At 26.4% G+C, this 17,167-nt stretch overlaps 1 protein-coding gene across 1 annotated transcript in view; it reads left to right on the top strand.

Annotated features, from left to right (window-relative positions):
- LOC129972461 (harmonin-like) overlaps positions 1 to 17,167 on the top strand; it is a 120,553-nt gene that overhangs the window by 64,556 nt on the left and 38,830 nt on the right. Inside the window, exon 2 of the mRNA XM_056086604.1 lies at positions 15,975 to 16,108. Coding sequence (XP_055942579.1) covers positions 15,975 to 16,108 — 134 coding nt within the window. The remainder of the gene's footprint in view (positions 1 to 15,974; positions 16,109 to 17,167) is intronic.

The following is a 17,167-nucleotide window of genomic DNA, read 5'->3' on the forward strand; positions in this document are numbered from 1 at the left end:
CATCATTATTAGAAGAAAGAAAGAACAATCAATCCAATTTTATTTATTTATCAATCAGCATTCGCAGTGAGACGGAACTCTCAAATAATTAGTTTCGATTTCATCTCTATTGGAATTAATATTCTGGATTGAATTTCTGAGGTTCCATTTTTGATGAGAAATCTCTCGGGGCATCTTTTTCGACAGACGGTGGCCTTGTCAGGAATGCACGGTTTCACCATTCGGGGTCATTCATCCCTCCCGGGAGAGATCAGACGATAAACGAGTCTTGGGCCATTGAAGATCCTCTAGAACCCGGAACATCGTAGGTGTCGCAACTGTCGTGCTATGATGATTGCATTTTCGTCAAGAATTGTTTACAAAATTCTCTGAATTGATTTTAGATTTAGAATTTGGCATCGAATTTTTATACAATAACAACTAAAATTGAATCAACTTTCTTTTTCATCAGAATAATTTAATAATACTACGCAAACGACTTTTTTTCGCATCTGAAATTTATAATAAAAAAATGGTTAGTCATAGTTTATTCTTTTACTGAAATATCAGCATTTTTACTACAGTACTTTTCGTATCTTTAACAGTATGCAATCATAAATGTTTATATGCATCTTAAATTTTAATAGCTTTTTTATTATAATTTTTTCTTTTAATAGAATAATAACTAAGATTTATCTAAATTTATTTTTTAGGACATGTGTAATTTCGTTTGGTTAAACAATCATATTTAATTATTTGTCTAACCTGATAGTATACGTATGTCACGGCAAAATTCATTGAGGCAATAAAAAATATTTTATTATGAACACAAGTTTTAATGCTTAAGTCGTAATGAGGTCTTGCTAAAAAACACTTTTTACTATAGTATGATCTTTAATTTCAGGATTGCATAAGTTTTAATAGCAAAAGAAATAGGTGTATTGTATTATTCACCCTTTCACAGATGTAACTTATATTCTAAGAAAGAAACCGATTGTAGTATTAAAGTTTGTAGAAATAAGATAATTCACCTTTTCATGATTTTATTCTTCCCAAATCTCTTTAAAGCGAACTGAAATAATTCCGAAACTTAGATTTCTTTACTTTCGAGCAAATGCATATAAAGAGCTACAATGGAATTCTTTATTAATTTTTCTTTCTATATCATATGAAATAATAATTTCCCTGCATGCTAGTTATTTAGATGTTTCTTTTCTTAGTAATTCTAAGAATAAGATGTTTTAAAAGATCGGAGTTTTTTCGAATATCTTATATGAAACAATAAACTTGTAAATGCTGTAATTGTTTACTGAAAATTCACAGACCTACCTCTTCCAATTATCAGATCTTAACCTGTTTGGCTTTGTTTGAAATTGCCTGTTGGCTAATTCTTTTCTTCCTTGTTTTCCTTTATTTGTGAAGATTTATATATTAGAAAAGTTTAGAGAAGTATTTTTAACGTTTTTCTTTTTTCTTTTCCAAACCTAAAGTACTAAAAACATATATATTTGTTTTGACCATTTTAAAAACATACTGCATACTTTAAAAACATATTCGTGAAAAAGGTTTATCATTAGTAATAATTCACTTAAAGTAATATTTAAAAAATAAACAATATTACAAATAATTTTGTTTAGTCATAATTAGTAGTTCAATATTGAAATATGAAATAAATTGTTGATAATTCACAATAAAAATTGTTGTCATTTGTGCTGAAAATAAATATGTGCTTCAAATAAAACTTTATTGTTATGATATTGTGAAATATTTAATTATTGTTATGATATTTAATAATTATTGTTATGATAATTATTATTATTATCATAACAATAATTGTTATGACTTGATTAATTATTGTTATGATATTTAATAAACGTTTTATTGGTTATAAATGTTACAAGAATACTCGATATTTCGTTTTAATGTGATTTTTTTCTTCATAAATGAAGATTGTTTGGTCTGAAAATTCTGTTTATAATTATTCTATAACTTTATCTCTTTGCATTTGTTCAAAAAACTTAATATTTCTTAAAAATATAAATGAATTGACTGCAAAAGTTGGAAGAATGTATCATATGTTATTACATTTGATATATCGTTTGAAATTCAATTTAGTGTGCATTTCATATGCCAAAAGATGTCAAATCACCAATCTAATAAGCAAGAGGACTCTAAAAATGTTATAATTAAACATTTACCAAATCTCCAAATTAACTTGACAATTGAAATATATAATCTTTTTAATTTTTTTATCAGGATTTCTTTACCACCCAAAGTCTGCTTTTTAAACTTCTGTTGACAGTGATTGTCTTGAATATTGAAAGTAAGAAAATTGCAAAGATATATCATTCTTTGAACATCGAAATTAAATTCAGTTTGTTCCGGACTTTTAAATGGATAATTCTAACAAAGCTGTGATGACTGTGGTATTTTTAGTGGAAAAAAAAAGGCAAATTTTTTAAATTAAAAAAACATTGCAGTTTTTAGAAAAAAACTATATTAAAAATAAGGAATTAAAACTTTCCGGATTCCATCCTATGGTAGCGGGAAATTAATAGCCTCAGATAAACCACTGATAATAAAAATTCTGTAGAAATGAGCAGAAAACATGTAAAACGCTAAAAGAACTTCAATTACTTGAATTTTTTTTTCACTAATAATGAAATCTCCCTGGGGCCATAAATCCTTTTTTCCTTTACCTCAACAGTCGATATCATACCGAAATAATAAAGAAAAAGTGAAATTGATTTTATATCGACCGTTTTGTGAAGATTTAATACGGTTATTATTATTGTTAAAACGAAGACTTTATATGAAGAACGAAGGGCTATGCAACAAATTTCTATTAAATTAATTTAATTAAATATCATTAAAACACCAACAAATGTCTTCAAAGAATTGTTAAATGTTCTGATTATTATTCAAAATATTTTTATTTAAATAAATTAGATCCATATTAAATTTTCGATTTCCTTAAAATTCGTGCAATAGATCATGTACAGCAATTCTTCAACAAAATAAGATTGGCCTAAGGTTTGCTAGCGGAACTATTTTATTGTTTGTTTGGGTTACCATATTGGCGACAAAATCATGAAAGATATGATTTGAGCCAATATAGCATCTACTGTTGCTTTATTAACCTTGAAAATTATGAGATTCTGCAAAAGAAGAAAATAAGGTCCATGATTGATTTAAGGAAATAGCTATTCAAGGAGAAACCCAAATATCTCATTTGCGCAATTTATAAATATAGGTTTCCTATGTTAGATGACGAAACGAGCGGCTTTTAAATGATGCTTTTCATACCAATGAAAATACCCCGGCGTGTTTTGAAATTATTACTTAACATAAATATATGTAAAAAAAGAACTATCCTTGGATGTTCCTGTAAAAAATGACTCTTAAAGGTCAACAAATATATTCAGGGTGGAATGCAGTGAGGATGACTTCCTTATGGAATATTTATTCAGCGATGCCTACTTATTATTGATTTCGACATATTTGTCAGAAAATAACTTATTTAAGTGTTTGAAAGATTAAAGTTCTATAATGAAATGAAAGAAAAAATTTATGATATATATGAATTTCGTTACATGTGAGAAAAATAACGAAATTGACTTAGGAATCATTCTAAATTTTTTGAGATTGAAACGTAATGGAATTACAATCTGTCTATCTAAAAGGCTAACTGTGATGCTCAGAAATTGCTTTTATTACTTAATATGGAATGGCTTCAGTTAAATGTAAACATATTGGTATACGAACTTTTTAGACTGCTTTATTCAGCATTTTTAAAACTGCACTTAATTCAACCTTCTCTTAATTTGAGCAGCATTTATAATACAATAATTACATTTAATTTATGTAATTATTGTATTATAAATGCTGCTCTTCAAACCAAACATCTGCTTCAGTCAGAAGTGTAAAAGAAATCAAGAAATCAGCATTAAACAGAAAGTTCAATCTAGGACGAGAGTAGGCTTAACCGTCAATACATTGATACTTGTCACAAATTGCCTATGGAATGAACATAGCGACATAAGGTGAATAGATTTCACTGTGTTTAAATTGTTTTGATTTGAAGATTTTATAAAAAAGAAACAGAAGTCGATATCGATATTTTTTTTCTTTGTTTGTTATAGAATAAAATTAATTTAACAGTTAATAGATAATTTTATTGTGATAATTTTTTTTCACAATATCATCACTTAGTATTTTATCACAAATATAGTTATCTGAATTTTTTTGAAAAAGGTAACATGATTTATCTTTTTTAATATTATAACTTTTTAAAAATATCTTTATCCTAAATCTTTTAGCAAAATATATTCATTTTTTTTAAATGGCACTCTAAAATTCATTTATTTCCAACCTAATTTATTTTATGTAAAAATTTGTGAATGTGATATGAAAAATATCTATAAATTTGAGCCTGCATGTTATCTACAGTTTCGGGTCAAAATGTTTTCATAATTATTTTTTTACCTGGAAAAAAAATAGCATTGAATGGGATTTTGTTGTTGCCATACGTCAAGTTTTATTTTGATAGAAAAGTTGAGGAACTAGGATGCTTCGTACTTTCCAAAAAAATGCATAATTTGAATTTTAGTCTTATAAAATAGGGGGCATTTTACCGATTATAGAAATATATAGTAATGATAATGTAATGACCAGGAGTCCTTATGATAAGTAAAAGTTCCGTAATTTTACATTTCTCTCAAATTTCGATTAAACATACATTTCTTTTAATTCCATATTTTGATATATTTTTAAACATTACACATTTTTTTAAAACTTTTGATTTATTTCTGGTAAATAATATACTTTTAAAGAGGCTATTTATTAAGAAAAAAAATCATGGGTTTATCAGATTTTTCAAATTATTTGACATACGATATTTTTAAATCTTGATTTTTATATATTAAAATAAAAATCATTTCGTTGTAATTATTGCACCCATACTCACCTTTTATGTTAATCTTGCATCGATGTTATTTAGAATTGCCTTTTCTGATCAAATCAATTTTTGGTTTTAAATTCGAACATTATAGCATCCAGACATGTTTTCGATTTGCTGCTAAAAACAAATAATATTTTTAGAACGTTCTATAAGGAAAATGATTCATTCTTTTTATTTGTAAATTTTACATTAAGTGTTAGACTTAGTTGTGAGAAGTCCCGTTTGTTTATAACTCAAATTTCAAAGTGAAAAGATCCCCGTTTTCTTAAGATTTCAATGATATCTAAGGAATATCACCATTTATTATAATTCCCTTATAAAAACATTTTAGCTGAAATGTTATCTTATCCATTGTTTAAAGTTCCAGACAAAAGAAGCGTATGAATACATTTATTTTGATATGAAAAACAAGAAATATTTAATGCAAGAGAATACATTTTTGTTTTGATATAAAAAAAACGGTGATATGCTACAAAAAAAATTCAATTTAGTCTGCCAATTCCAAAGTTCTAAATAAAAAGAATGATGTTTTAGGTCAAGTAAACTTTGTTACATCTTCGTATTCATTCCGAGCTATTAGTATCCCAATAAGAATGAAAAAAAAAAAGTAATTTTCTTGGAAAACTAACAAAATGAAAGGGATGACAAAGGAAATTGAAACACGCCTCATCATTGAGTGCAAGGTACAATTAAAACTCCATCAAGTTCAGTAGCATAGTTTAATTTCCTACAATTGTTTAACATGAACCAATTTCAATTTCAGGGTCCACACAAAAACTAATTTTCTGATGAGAACTGGCACATCTTTTAGCTCATTAACCTCAGGTATCAGAATTGCCAGTATTCCGCACTACTACCCCTTTTTTCCGTCTCCTTCTCACACCGTCTCCTCCATCTTTCCCTTTTGAAGTTGGCAACACGTGTGTCATGGTCCGCAACCCCTTCTTGAATTTCTCTCAGCTATTAGCGAGGCCCTCACTTTGTGTCCCATGGGTTGGATTAGTCGGTTGCGGGTTTCACGGTTCAGCTGAACATCTTCTGGGTCATCCATCATCTTCATTACATGGGGTTCAATCCATCGCTTGAAAAGAGGAATCCTCACAAAAAGTTAATGGGAAAATACCCGTGGATTACTTAGTTGAGAAATATATCAAAGGTGGTTCTGGTTGTTGACCAGACTGTACAAAACTCTGCCTGCTAAAGTGAAGAAATTCAGTAATGAATTTGCAGATGTCAGTATAAAGAATAAATAAAGTCATACCAGTCATTACTAGCGAACCATTCTAAGGGGTGGATTAAACTTCTTGAGACCCCCAGATGCTAAAATTCTTGGTCGTAGGGAGGCTCTGCAAATATCTAAAATATGTACTTATAACATGTCGAATGATCAATTACTAGTTTTAAATTTCATAATTTATATTATTTTTAATAGGTATGATTACATTTTTAGTAGTAAGAATTTTCATGTTAACACTTTGCACTCGGATGGTACCTCTCACTCACCATTCAAGATGGTGCATCATTTTGACGTTTTATTTATTTAATTTTCAATTTTGATTGTTAAAAAACGTCTACAGAATGGTAAAAAGATGTAGATTGATTTTTTAAAGAAATTCGACTTAAAACAATTATGTATATTAATTTTTCAGAGCAATAAATAAATCTTTGTATTAGGTGAATAATTATGCATTGAATTAATTTTCGGAGTGCAAAGGGTTAACCTCTGCTCTTAGTTTAATTATTCTCTTGATAAACAAGGCGCTTTAAATTCATATATTTGATCTCCTATGCATTGCTTATATAAAGATGAAAGTCTAAATAATTTGTCTGAAGAATTAATTTAGAATACAATTGGATATGTCATTAATAAAAATAAATGCATGATTCAATACATTTCTCATTTCATGAAAATTTTCATAATATTAATACCGTTAGATTTTATTGCTTGAATAGTTCAAAAATAAAATCTAAATTCAAATAATCCTTGGAAAACTCTAATTGGAAATTGAATATGCCAGGGAGAAAAAATTTAAAAACATAAATTGTTGAGTTTAGGGTACAGCTGAGAGGCTTAAGTTAAATTTAAACAGTTTTAATTGTTTACTTATTAAATCAAAACCATTATCCTATAGACAATTAATTCCAAAATTTTCAAATAATGCTTAATTTCCACTATTTTATTTTCCCTAGTTTTCTTTATCTCTTTTAATTATAAAGAATAATTTGTGTGGGTATTTTGAGACTTTATAGAAAAGTTCGTTTGATATATTGTACCAGATTTAGCATTTCATATATTCAGAGAAATGTTTTTGAGTTCTTAGAGTTTTCATTAATTAAAGATTAAGAGAGATTTTAGCGTTTTTCCGTCGTAATTCCCACAAATATTATCGCACAAATCTGTATTTTATATCATTTTAAAATTCAAATTATAGGCTTTTTAATGATACTAATATAACAAGAGTAATTTTTCTTAAATTGATTTTCAAAAAAAAAATACTTTTTGCATAATCTTTGATAAGATTTTCCTTTTATTGTTAAGATATTATTAAAAGTATTGATATTTCTTCATCAACTATTTATTATTTCGATTTTCATCTGTTATTAAAACATATGGAACCTAAGAGTTTGTAAATTACCTGCACAATTTGCATGCTAATTTTTAAAAAAAATGATGTCACTATGCTGCAAAAGCTAATACGAATTAAAAGATTGATTACCTGGATACTTATGTTTTTAATGATATGTCATGAGATTCCACTCCATTTAGATGTTCTTATGCTGAAAAAACAGAATTGTTCTTATGCTGAAAAAACAGAACTGTTCTTATGCAAAAAAAAAAAAAAAAAAAAAAAAAAAGAATTGTTCTTATGCAGAGAAAACAAAATAGGTAAAGAGGTATTAAAACAACAAGGATTAAATATTTATCTGTATTTTATGGTTAAATACACTTAGTTGAGGGAATTATGAACTTCAAATTATGATTAAGATATTTAATTAAATTTAGCCAGTATTCTTGGATAAACAGATAATCACCAAAGGCGGCTAGTACCAAATAAACTCAAACAATTCATTTGTGCAGCTCGTTAGTACGAGCTACGGAGTCGACTCCTCGCACACTTCCCGAATCGACAAAACATCAATCAAAATACATCGTGGGGGAATTTTAATGCTACGATGTTAGGAAGCCAGAGAAAGAAAAAAACAAGACATATATATTTATGAAATAGCGTTACGCATGATAGATGATTTGGAAGCCGATTTTAGAGGGGTATTAGGATTTTTTTTTCACCGGTATTTTCAATCGTGGGTCAATCAGTCAGGTGGGGCAAGAAAACCGGTTCCACTCACTTCCTCAATCTTATGCTAAAAATTACTTTGTAATAATTCGTTGCGTGATCAGGTTAGGTAATTACGTTATTTCTTTAAATCAATAAAATACAAGAATCTTATTTTCTCTTCCTAGATTTCGCAATCAACGTTCCATTCTCTCTCCAAACAGCGCAGAAAAAAAAAAGTGTTATGAAACGATAAACATGTGCTAAACTATGCATTTTAATGTGTTTTGGAACCAGACGTAAGAAGCTATTCATTTATAGTCTGCTTTTCTTTCCTTCTTGATTTTAGGCATCCAACTTCAGGCCAAACGATTTTTAATGTTCTATTTGTTTATTTAAAAAAAAAGCTGTTTCTTATCAAAAGCAAATAGGTGCAAAATAAGTTTTTTTGTTGTTAGCATTGCTATGATGTTATGTTATAAGCTACTTTTAAAATGATTTTTAAACTTTTTTTGACGTAATTCTTTTTTTTTTCAACTCACGTGGAATTTGAGGAACAAATTTAAATGAGTATGCAATTTTTTAAAATAAGATTGAGTAAAGTTAATATTTAAAAACTTAAATCACAACATTTGAATGAAAGTGCTTTATGTTTCTTATTTATTTGGCTTCGATCTGGAATGGTTTAAATGCTATTATTCGTTTTTATATTATTCTTAAACAAATTAATTTTATTCAAATTCAACTTTCAATAAGGAACCTCGATAAACTAATTAATAATAGCATTTCCTTAAAAATGATAATAAAATTTTTTATGGTTTCTTTATTACTTTACTGCTTGCCCGATAAATTTACTGAATTACGTGTTTTTAAAATTAAAAATTAAGAAACATTCCTCAAATAACTTAGACTACTGCATTTAACGCATGATATAATGTTTTCGCATTGAAAGAGCATCTTATTTTGAAAGTATGCAATAGCCTTATCAATGCATTAGAGAAAATATGATATTAAATTAATGAATAACTTTAATAAATAGAAATAAATTCATTTGCTAAATTTCTCAATTTTTTTGTATTTTAAAAAGTTGAAAATATCTGAACAAATTTTCTTTAACTTTAGATAATGTTACTTTGAATTTCAATTCCGATATTTCATATTTTCTCTAATTAAAAGCTTATTTTCAAGTTAATTGAAAGTTGAGAAATGTGGAGTAATCGATATTCTTGATTCTAATTCCTTAATTGTTTTATTCATTAATATAATATTTTTTAACTTACATACCGAAATAGCCATTTATATTTTAATTATATATGTTTTAATCGTAATGTAATTTAATGTATTATTATCATATAAATGGTTGCACTGTTCTAAGTTGGAATTTTTATTGCTCCAGTTAATAATATTTCGTTTTAAAATGGCCATAATTTTTTTTTCAATTCTATATAATTTTAAAATGGATTCTTTCCTCTATAAGGGATAAATTTAGCTATTTCATAAATGAAATTGATAATTACTTTTTGGTTCTTAATTTTCAAACAGATTTTCGGTTAGAATAAAATATAAGAACATTTACAATAGTTAAATGATTTTTTCCAAAATTGCCCGTAAATTGTTCTTTGTTTTGTAGTAGAAAAATTATCCACTTTCAGAGAAAACAACTAACTATTCAGAATAATATTAAACATTAAAAAAAAAATCTTAACTTTTTCAATATTTATTTTTATTTAAAATTTATTTCTTTTTTATATTACATATATATTTATCACTATTTATTTTTATAAATTAATTTTAATTCTTATATATTTTATGTTATCCAATGTTTTTGTAACTATAAATTCTTGGATTTTTTTTTCTATGTGGCAGCAATAAAAAAGTTTCTTTTCGAAATTTGATCTATATGATTATTTTTTATTGGCGCATTTCCTTAAAAAGCTATCTGTAGCTTAGTATCTTTCGAGATTTTAAATATTGTTTTCCTCCAATACTTATGATCCCTTTTGAATTAAATGTTTCATAACATCACATTTTTAAAAGGACCGGAGTCATCCAACCAAATAATCTGTCATCATAGCTTCGAAAATTACTATGATTGAGGATTGTGATTCTTTTCCGCCTTTTAAGAATCAGATTTGTATTTAAAATGGCAAGTACTTTACTTCCAGCTGATATCTTTATAATAAGAATGTTTTTCGCGATTTTATGTTTCCAGGTGAATGGTATTTCTTTTCTAATTCCTCATCAGTAAATCTAAAATTCGCTTGAATATCATATCTTTTTTTTAATAATATTGCTTTGAGAAGGAAATAGACTGTAAAAAAAAGGATATTTTAATTCCATTTCAGTCTTTAAATTTTCAGTTAATAGTCGATATTTAATATATTTTTCTTACTAAGATCCGCGATTTTACATTAATCAAGATCTGAGATAATATTGTCTTAAAAATTGCTGGTAAGTTTAAAGAATTACAGACGTATTTATATTAAAACAAAGATTTCTACTTATGATTTTCTTTGTACATGTCGAAATAAAATTTTATATTTAAAAGTGTAACAAATGTAAAATGTAATGCTATAAATTTTATAAAGGTATCGACATAATTTTAAAAGATGTACCAATGTTTATTCGAACGCAAAATATCTTTCATCTAGCATGATTTGATTAATTATATAAATCTGTATTTGATACCTTTCGCAAGTGTTGTCAGTAAAGACTTTTTGTTGAGCGAAATTATTTATCCTTTATCTACGTAATGTATTTTTTAAGAAAATAAAATTTAACAAATTAGTAGCAACGCGAAAATACATAGTTTAAGAAAGCCAAGCGATAATTTTCAAATAAAAGAATTTTCTTACAATAATAATTAAATTCATATGTAAATGATTCTTAAATAAGATAAACTGATGATGGAAAGTTGACTTTGATTTTTATCATAAAAATATATTATTATTGTCTTAAAGTTGTTTTTTTTTATCATCGTTGAACCATAAGCCGTTTTTCGTGCTGAAAAAAGTTGAAATAATGCATTTGTAGTGACAAAAAAAAAGTTTTTCAAAGAGAAAGTTATTTTTTATAAAGTTTAAACAATTCTTTTGAAAGAAGAAGTCAAATTTTTTTTCAAAAAATTCTGCCGTCAGACGAAAAAAAAAAAAAAAATGAAATTGCTTTTGTCTACCAGAATGTATCTAGGCTATATTTGTAAATATATTTTAGTTTTCACTACTGAATTTTGTCGAATGATATATGACACTATTATGCTATCTGTATGGCACTATTTTTTTATCCATGTATTCATATGTTTCTATTTTATGCAAATACTTTCTCTTTTATTGACCTACTAGTACCGAATTTCCTATTCATAAATCCCTTTAGAAATGCTGCAAGAAATTAATTTGAGATTAACAATTTTAATAACAAAAAATAATATAATTCTGCCAAGTAATATAAAAATTAATGTAAAATTCGAGAGTTTTCTTAATTAAAAGCATGCAGTTTTCAAAGCAATATTATTCACTTGGTCTTACAACACGTTGCCAAAAAGAAAAAAATTAATTTAATAGAAAATAAAATGTCGAATTGCGAGAATTTTTTAAAACTCGAATTATTATATCGCATTGCTTAATTATCAAAACTTCTAAGATCATCTTCAAGTATTCAAAAGAATAATTCTTTATCAATTTTGTAACAAAAAAATATTTTTCATGGGTTATTACTAGTATTGTTTGGTTTTGCTGTAATAAATGTTTAATTTCCTTGGGTATTGGGCTTTTTCTGTCCTTGACGGAGAGATTAAATTTTCTGTACTATCAGTACATAGACATTTACAAAATTTTATATTGAAAAACCTTTTTTTTTTTTTTTACTTTGAACGAAAATTAACAAATTTTTGCTAATTATTTTAATTCTAATAAAAATATTTAAATTTTTATTAATATGATTAAAATTCTGTACTTTTTAGATTACATTTATCCAGTTTTTATTCGTTTTTAATTTTGGCAAAATTCGGATTATTTCAGTAAAAATGTTTGCAATTGAATTGATTAAAATATTAATAGTAATGGATTTTTTTTTATTTCAGTATAAGGTAAACTTTTTATAAATATTACGAACAGTGTTATTTCATAAAATTTTATTATAATATAGAGGGACGAGACGCTTTATAACTTCTTTATGAGGTAGATGAAAATGATAGACGACCTTCAGGAACGGTTGTTTAATTATTTTCTAAATTTTACATTTTACAAGACAAAACAAACACGAATACGAAAATACACGACACTCTGTTGAATACAATCTAATAATGATCTCCCTATAAGGATAATGGGAAATATACCTTGATGTTAATTAGGTAACGTCATCTGTTGTTCAAAAGGAAGGTAGTAGATTTATGTAACCGCTGCAATAAAGAGAAAAAAAAACAATGTTTTGATTTCGATAAAATTAATACATAATACATGTCAAACACATGGATTTTCTTAGATTTGGAATTTAAAACTCACAAGAATATTATTATTATTCCACAGTAAGAAAGAGAACATGGCATCGCATCACACGTGCAAATATATATTAGATGACTTGAGCAAGTACGTTTGTTATGTGATTGAGATATCTCGTAATCTCACTGTATTTCACTGTATATGTTTTAAAGTAAAATTCGTGACATCTTTAAAAAAAGATTTCAATTCCTGTGAATTAATCTACAAATAAACATCGAATTTTTTTTCCCTTCATATTTACCATCAAACGAAAATTCGTGAGTCATTTTATTACAGTCACATAAACAAAACGATACAAAAACCCACTTTAAATGAGAGATTAAAGCGATTTTTTTCTCTTAGAGTGCCAATAAAACCAGTCTTTAATAACTAGAATAGAGCAACACTTTTTTCCGGATGGGATTCACGGATCCAGAGCAGCACCAGCTTTCCCACACCACTTAGAGGCACGGAGGCACTTTGAGTAAATACTGATGATACTGATAGATAAAATCGGGATCAGCATGCCGGGGAGGATTTGTCGCATCCCGGTAAACAATTCCGTGCTAATTCCGTCTGAGAAAAAAAAATGAACTTATTTTCTGTAATCTTATTGTGTTCTTGGAGCACGCCGCTGAACTTAACGGTGACTGATGATGCTTTCTGATTTCAAAAAAAAAAAAAAAAAAAGTATTGGTTTGAAGTGATAGTTTTATAAAAAGGAGATAGATTTTCTTTACTTTCTTTTTATTTTAAAATGTTATATCTTATAGTTTAAGTGCGAATTCATTTATTTCATTCTTAAGGTAAAACTGAATTCAAATTTTTATGATTCTTTCTTGTTTCAAAAAAAAAAAAGTATTGGTGTTGAATTGTTAGTTTTATAAAAAGGGGGTACATTTTCTTTACTTTCTTTCTATATAAAAATATTATATATTATAGTTTAAATGCGAATTCATTTATTTCATCCATAAGGTGAAACTGCATTCAAATTTTTATAATGCTTTCTGATTTCAAAAAAAAAAAAAAAAAAAGTATTGGTGTTGAAGTGATAGCTTTGTAAAAAGAGGATATATTTTTTTATTTGATTTCTTTTTAAAAATTTTCTTTTTAATAGATTCAGCGCGAATTAATTTTTTTAAATCCAAAAGCTGAAATCGCATTCAATTTTTCCTCGTATATAGCTATATGTTTTAAATCTTCTTATGGAACCAATTGACGCATCATAATTTAATTAATAAAATGCTGTAATGCAAATTTTTTACATTTTTTTAATTCAAGTTAATTGAGTTGTTATAGTTTAAGTTAATTCATTTATTCATGTTAGTAAAGATTAAAATTAGTAATAGACTCTTTTCGCTCATTTTTTTTTTTGATGTGCTAAATTATTGCATAGTTTTCAATTTCTGACGATGTTACATTTCAATAGTTTAAGAACTTAGTTATCAATTTTTTTGGGTAACTAAATTTTGATTCCATATGGGAAGCTAAATGGTTGTAAACTTAAAAAGTTACAAAATTCCTTTATATTAGTAAAACCTGAAACACATTGATGTCTAAAAAGAAGAAAATACTACAAATATTTTTTTTCAAAAATGCACTTCTATTGATATATTGAATACCTAGAATTTTTTTTATTTGAAGTATGGAGGTTAAAACAAATGGAAAAGCATGACCTCTGATAGCAATATTAAAAAGAAAGAAAAAAGAAATAAATTTCCTGAACATTTATTGAAAAAATAAAACTTTTTATTTTTAATTTCACTTTATAAAATGCCTATTTAATTTGGGTCTTATTAACATCGTCTCGTGTTTTCACGGTTCAGTTTTAATTTCCATACTTTTGATGAAATCTTTTTTTTCCACATTTCAGTTTGCTAATAAATGTAATATTAATTTCTCAAAAGATGGAAAAAAATCTAAAATTCTATTTCTACAAAATTAATGATTTCAATAAAAGCAATCGATAATGAATTATTTCAATTTGGATAGCAAATGGAATACTCTTAAAAATAATTTGCTACTGTGGATTTGAAATGGATGGTTTCATTTACTAGTAACATAACTTCATTTAACTTTTATTAGATTACCAAAACTTACTAAAATGGAAAACAAATTTAAAATTTCAATAGAAAATTTATGAAATATTTTTTTTGTCATTGTGAACTTGCAAAATCCAACTTTTGTACCCGAATAAATAGCACTTTTTTTTGGTGTAACATACACTTTCTACATATTTTATCTGTAGAAAGTGTAAGTTCCACCAGAAAAAAAAGCGCTATTTATTTGGGCACTAAAGTTGGATTTTGCAAGTTCTCAATGAAAAAAAAATATTTCATCAATTTTCTATTGAATTTTTATCTTTTTTAAAAACAAGAAATTGATTTTGTGAAGTAATAACTCGTAAAAAGGTATTTGAATATTTTTTAAAATCTTCTCTCAATTTCTTATGCCTTTTAATTTAAATAATACATTTTAATATATTAAGTACTGAAAATAAAACATAGACGGATATTCTTTTTATATATCTTTTTTTCAGCTATGATAAAAATAACAAACTCTCTGTTTCAAATTGAATAAGTCGTGGAATTTGACATTATTTTTCTTTATTTAAAAGCTATACATTCATTTTTTTATATTTCTAATAAATTTGAAAGGCAAGAATTTGGTAAATTCTTCCATTCATTCCTGTATGATAATTTGATGTGTTAAATAATACATGTTATATTCACACACAAATAAATTCCATTTTTAAAATTTTAACAAAAAAGGAATTTTTCTGCAATAAGAATTATTTTCAAATTTTAAATATATTATTCATCAAGACTATTCATTTTAAATTATTTGCACATTTTGAATTTGTTGTATAATACTGTATAGCATAAAATGTAAAAACTCATATCAGTATGTAATAGTTGCAGTTTTTGTATACTAGACAATTTAAAAATGCAATAGTAAAAATTGTCCTAGAAAAATTCTGTAAAAATGTGTTAGAAGAAATTCCCATGTATATGTGGCAAACCTATGTAGAATGAACTCTACAGAATATCAAGCAAATCGCAAATAAAAAAGTGAAATATGAGCTATTTTTTAATTGTAAAAATGACTTTTACGTCCGGACAGCTTTTAGCTCTGAATTTTCTTTAATTTCCAACATCGTTCATAATAACAGTGAAATGAAGATTATTTTTTTAAGTATAGAAATAGAAGCTATTTTATATAATTTTTCAGTTTAATTTTTATGATTTTTAATCATTTCATTAATTTTTATTTCTTCTATTACAGCTACATAACTGGGCCGCCTCAAAATGGTTACCATCGAGATTACTCCACCATGCAGCCATACGCTGCGAGTATCATCAAAGTAATAACTTTGCGTAGACGTGGAAACGCACCTTTAGGGTTCTCCATCAGGGGAGGTAAGAATACCTGTTCTCTTGACTCGTTACACATTAATTATGCTTTAAAATGTTTTCTACTTGCCACCACATTTATGCTTTAAAACTTTCCCTTAACCTCATCTGTAAATCAATATTTCATTTAGGGTTTGACGATTTTTCAAACCTGGTTTTAAAAAACCGGTTTTTTAAGTAAATTTGTCACATTCGAAAACCGGTTTTTAAAGTAAAAAAACCGGATTTCCGGAACGCCCGGATATTCCAATTCTTAAAAAAAAAAAAAATTAAATTAATAAATAAAAAATAAATGAAAAGAAGAAGAAGAATTTTATCGATTGGGACCGATTCATCTAGCAGCTGAAGGATTAAGACGACGAGACGCGAATTTGTTAACAAATGAAGGTATATTGGTATTTCTGTTAAATGAACTAAAAAATTTGAACACTGAAATTAGTTCGGAATTATTATATTCTTTAGAAGAAAGAATTCAAAAAAGAAGACAAGTAGAATCAACAACTATTTTGCTGTATTTGCAAAATCCACAAAAATTATTAAGTTAAAACAGAAATTATTAAGTTATCTGGAAAGATATTGTCTAGAATATTTCTATTTCCTTATGTGGAAACCGATTCTGATGAAGAGCAAATCGAAGAAACTACTCGTCAGAGTAAAGCATTTTTAAAAGAAGCCATGGAAAAATAAATTCATAAGTTTCTTGAAGACCCTGAAGAAAAACTTACGAATCCAAAGACACTGAAAGCTGAGTTTTCATTATTTGTGGCAACGAATAAAAGAACAAAAATCTTAGATTTATTATTTGATGCCATGAAAACTATAAAACCGAGCTCAGTAATTAGTGAACGAGTATTTTCAATTTCAGGCAATATTGTGTCCAAAATTAGACTTAGCTTTAAGACTTAACCACCGTTCAGTCGGTATTTTATGTTTTTTTTAATCCTATTTTCTTAGGAGAAATTAAAATTAGTGAAAACAATATAAATATTATTCAAAATATTTGTTTAAGTTTTCGTTATTTTGTGTAAGTCATATGTATAAGTAATCTTTAATTTTATAGAATTT

This window comes from Argiope bruennichi, chromosome 6 (genome assembly GCF_947563725.1).
Source record: "Argiope bruennichi chromosome 6, qqArgBrue1.1, whole genome shotgun sequence".
In the NCBI taxonomy this organism is placed as follows: Eukaryota; Metazoa; Arthropoda; class Arachnida; order Araneae; family Araneidae; genus Argiope; species Argiope bruennichi.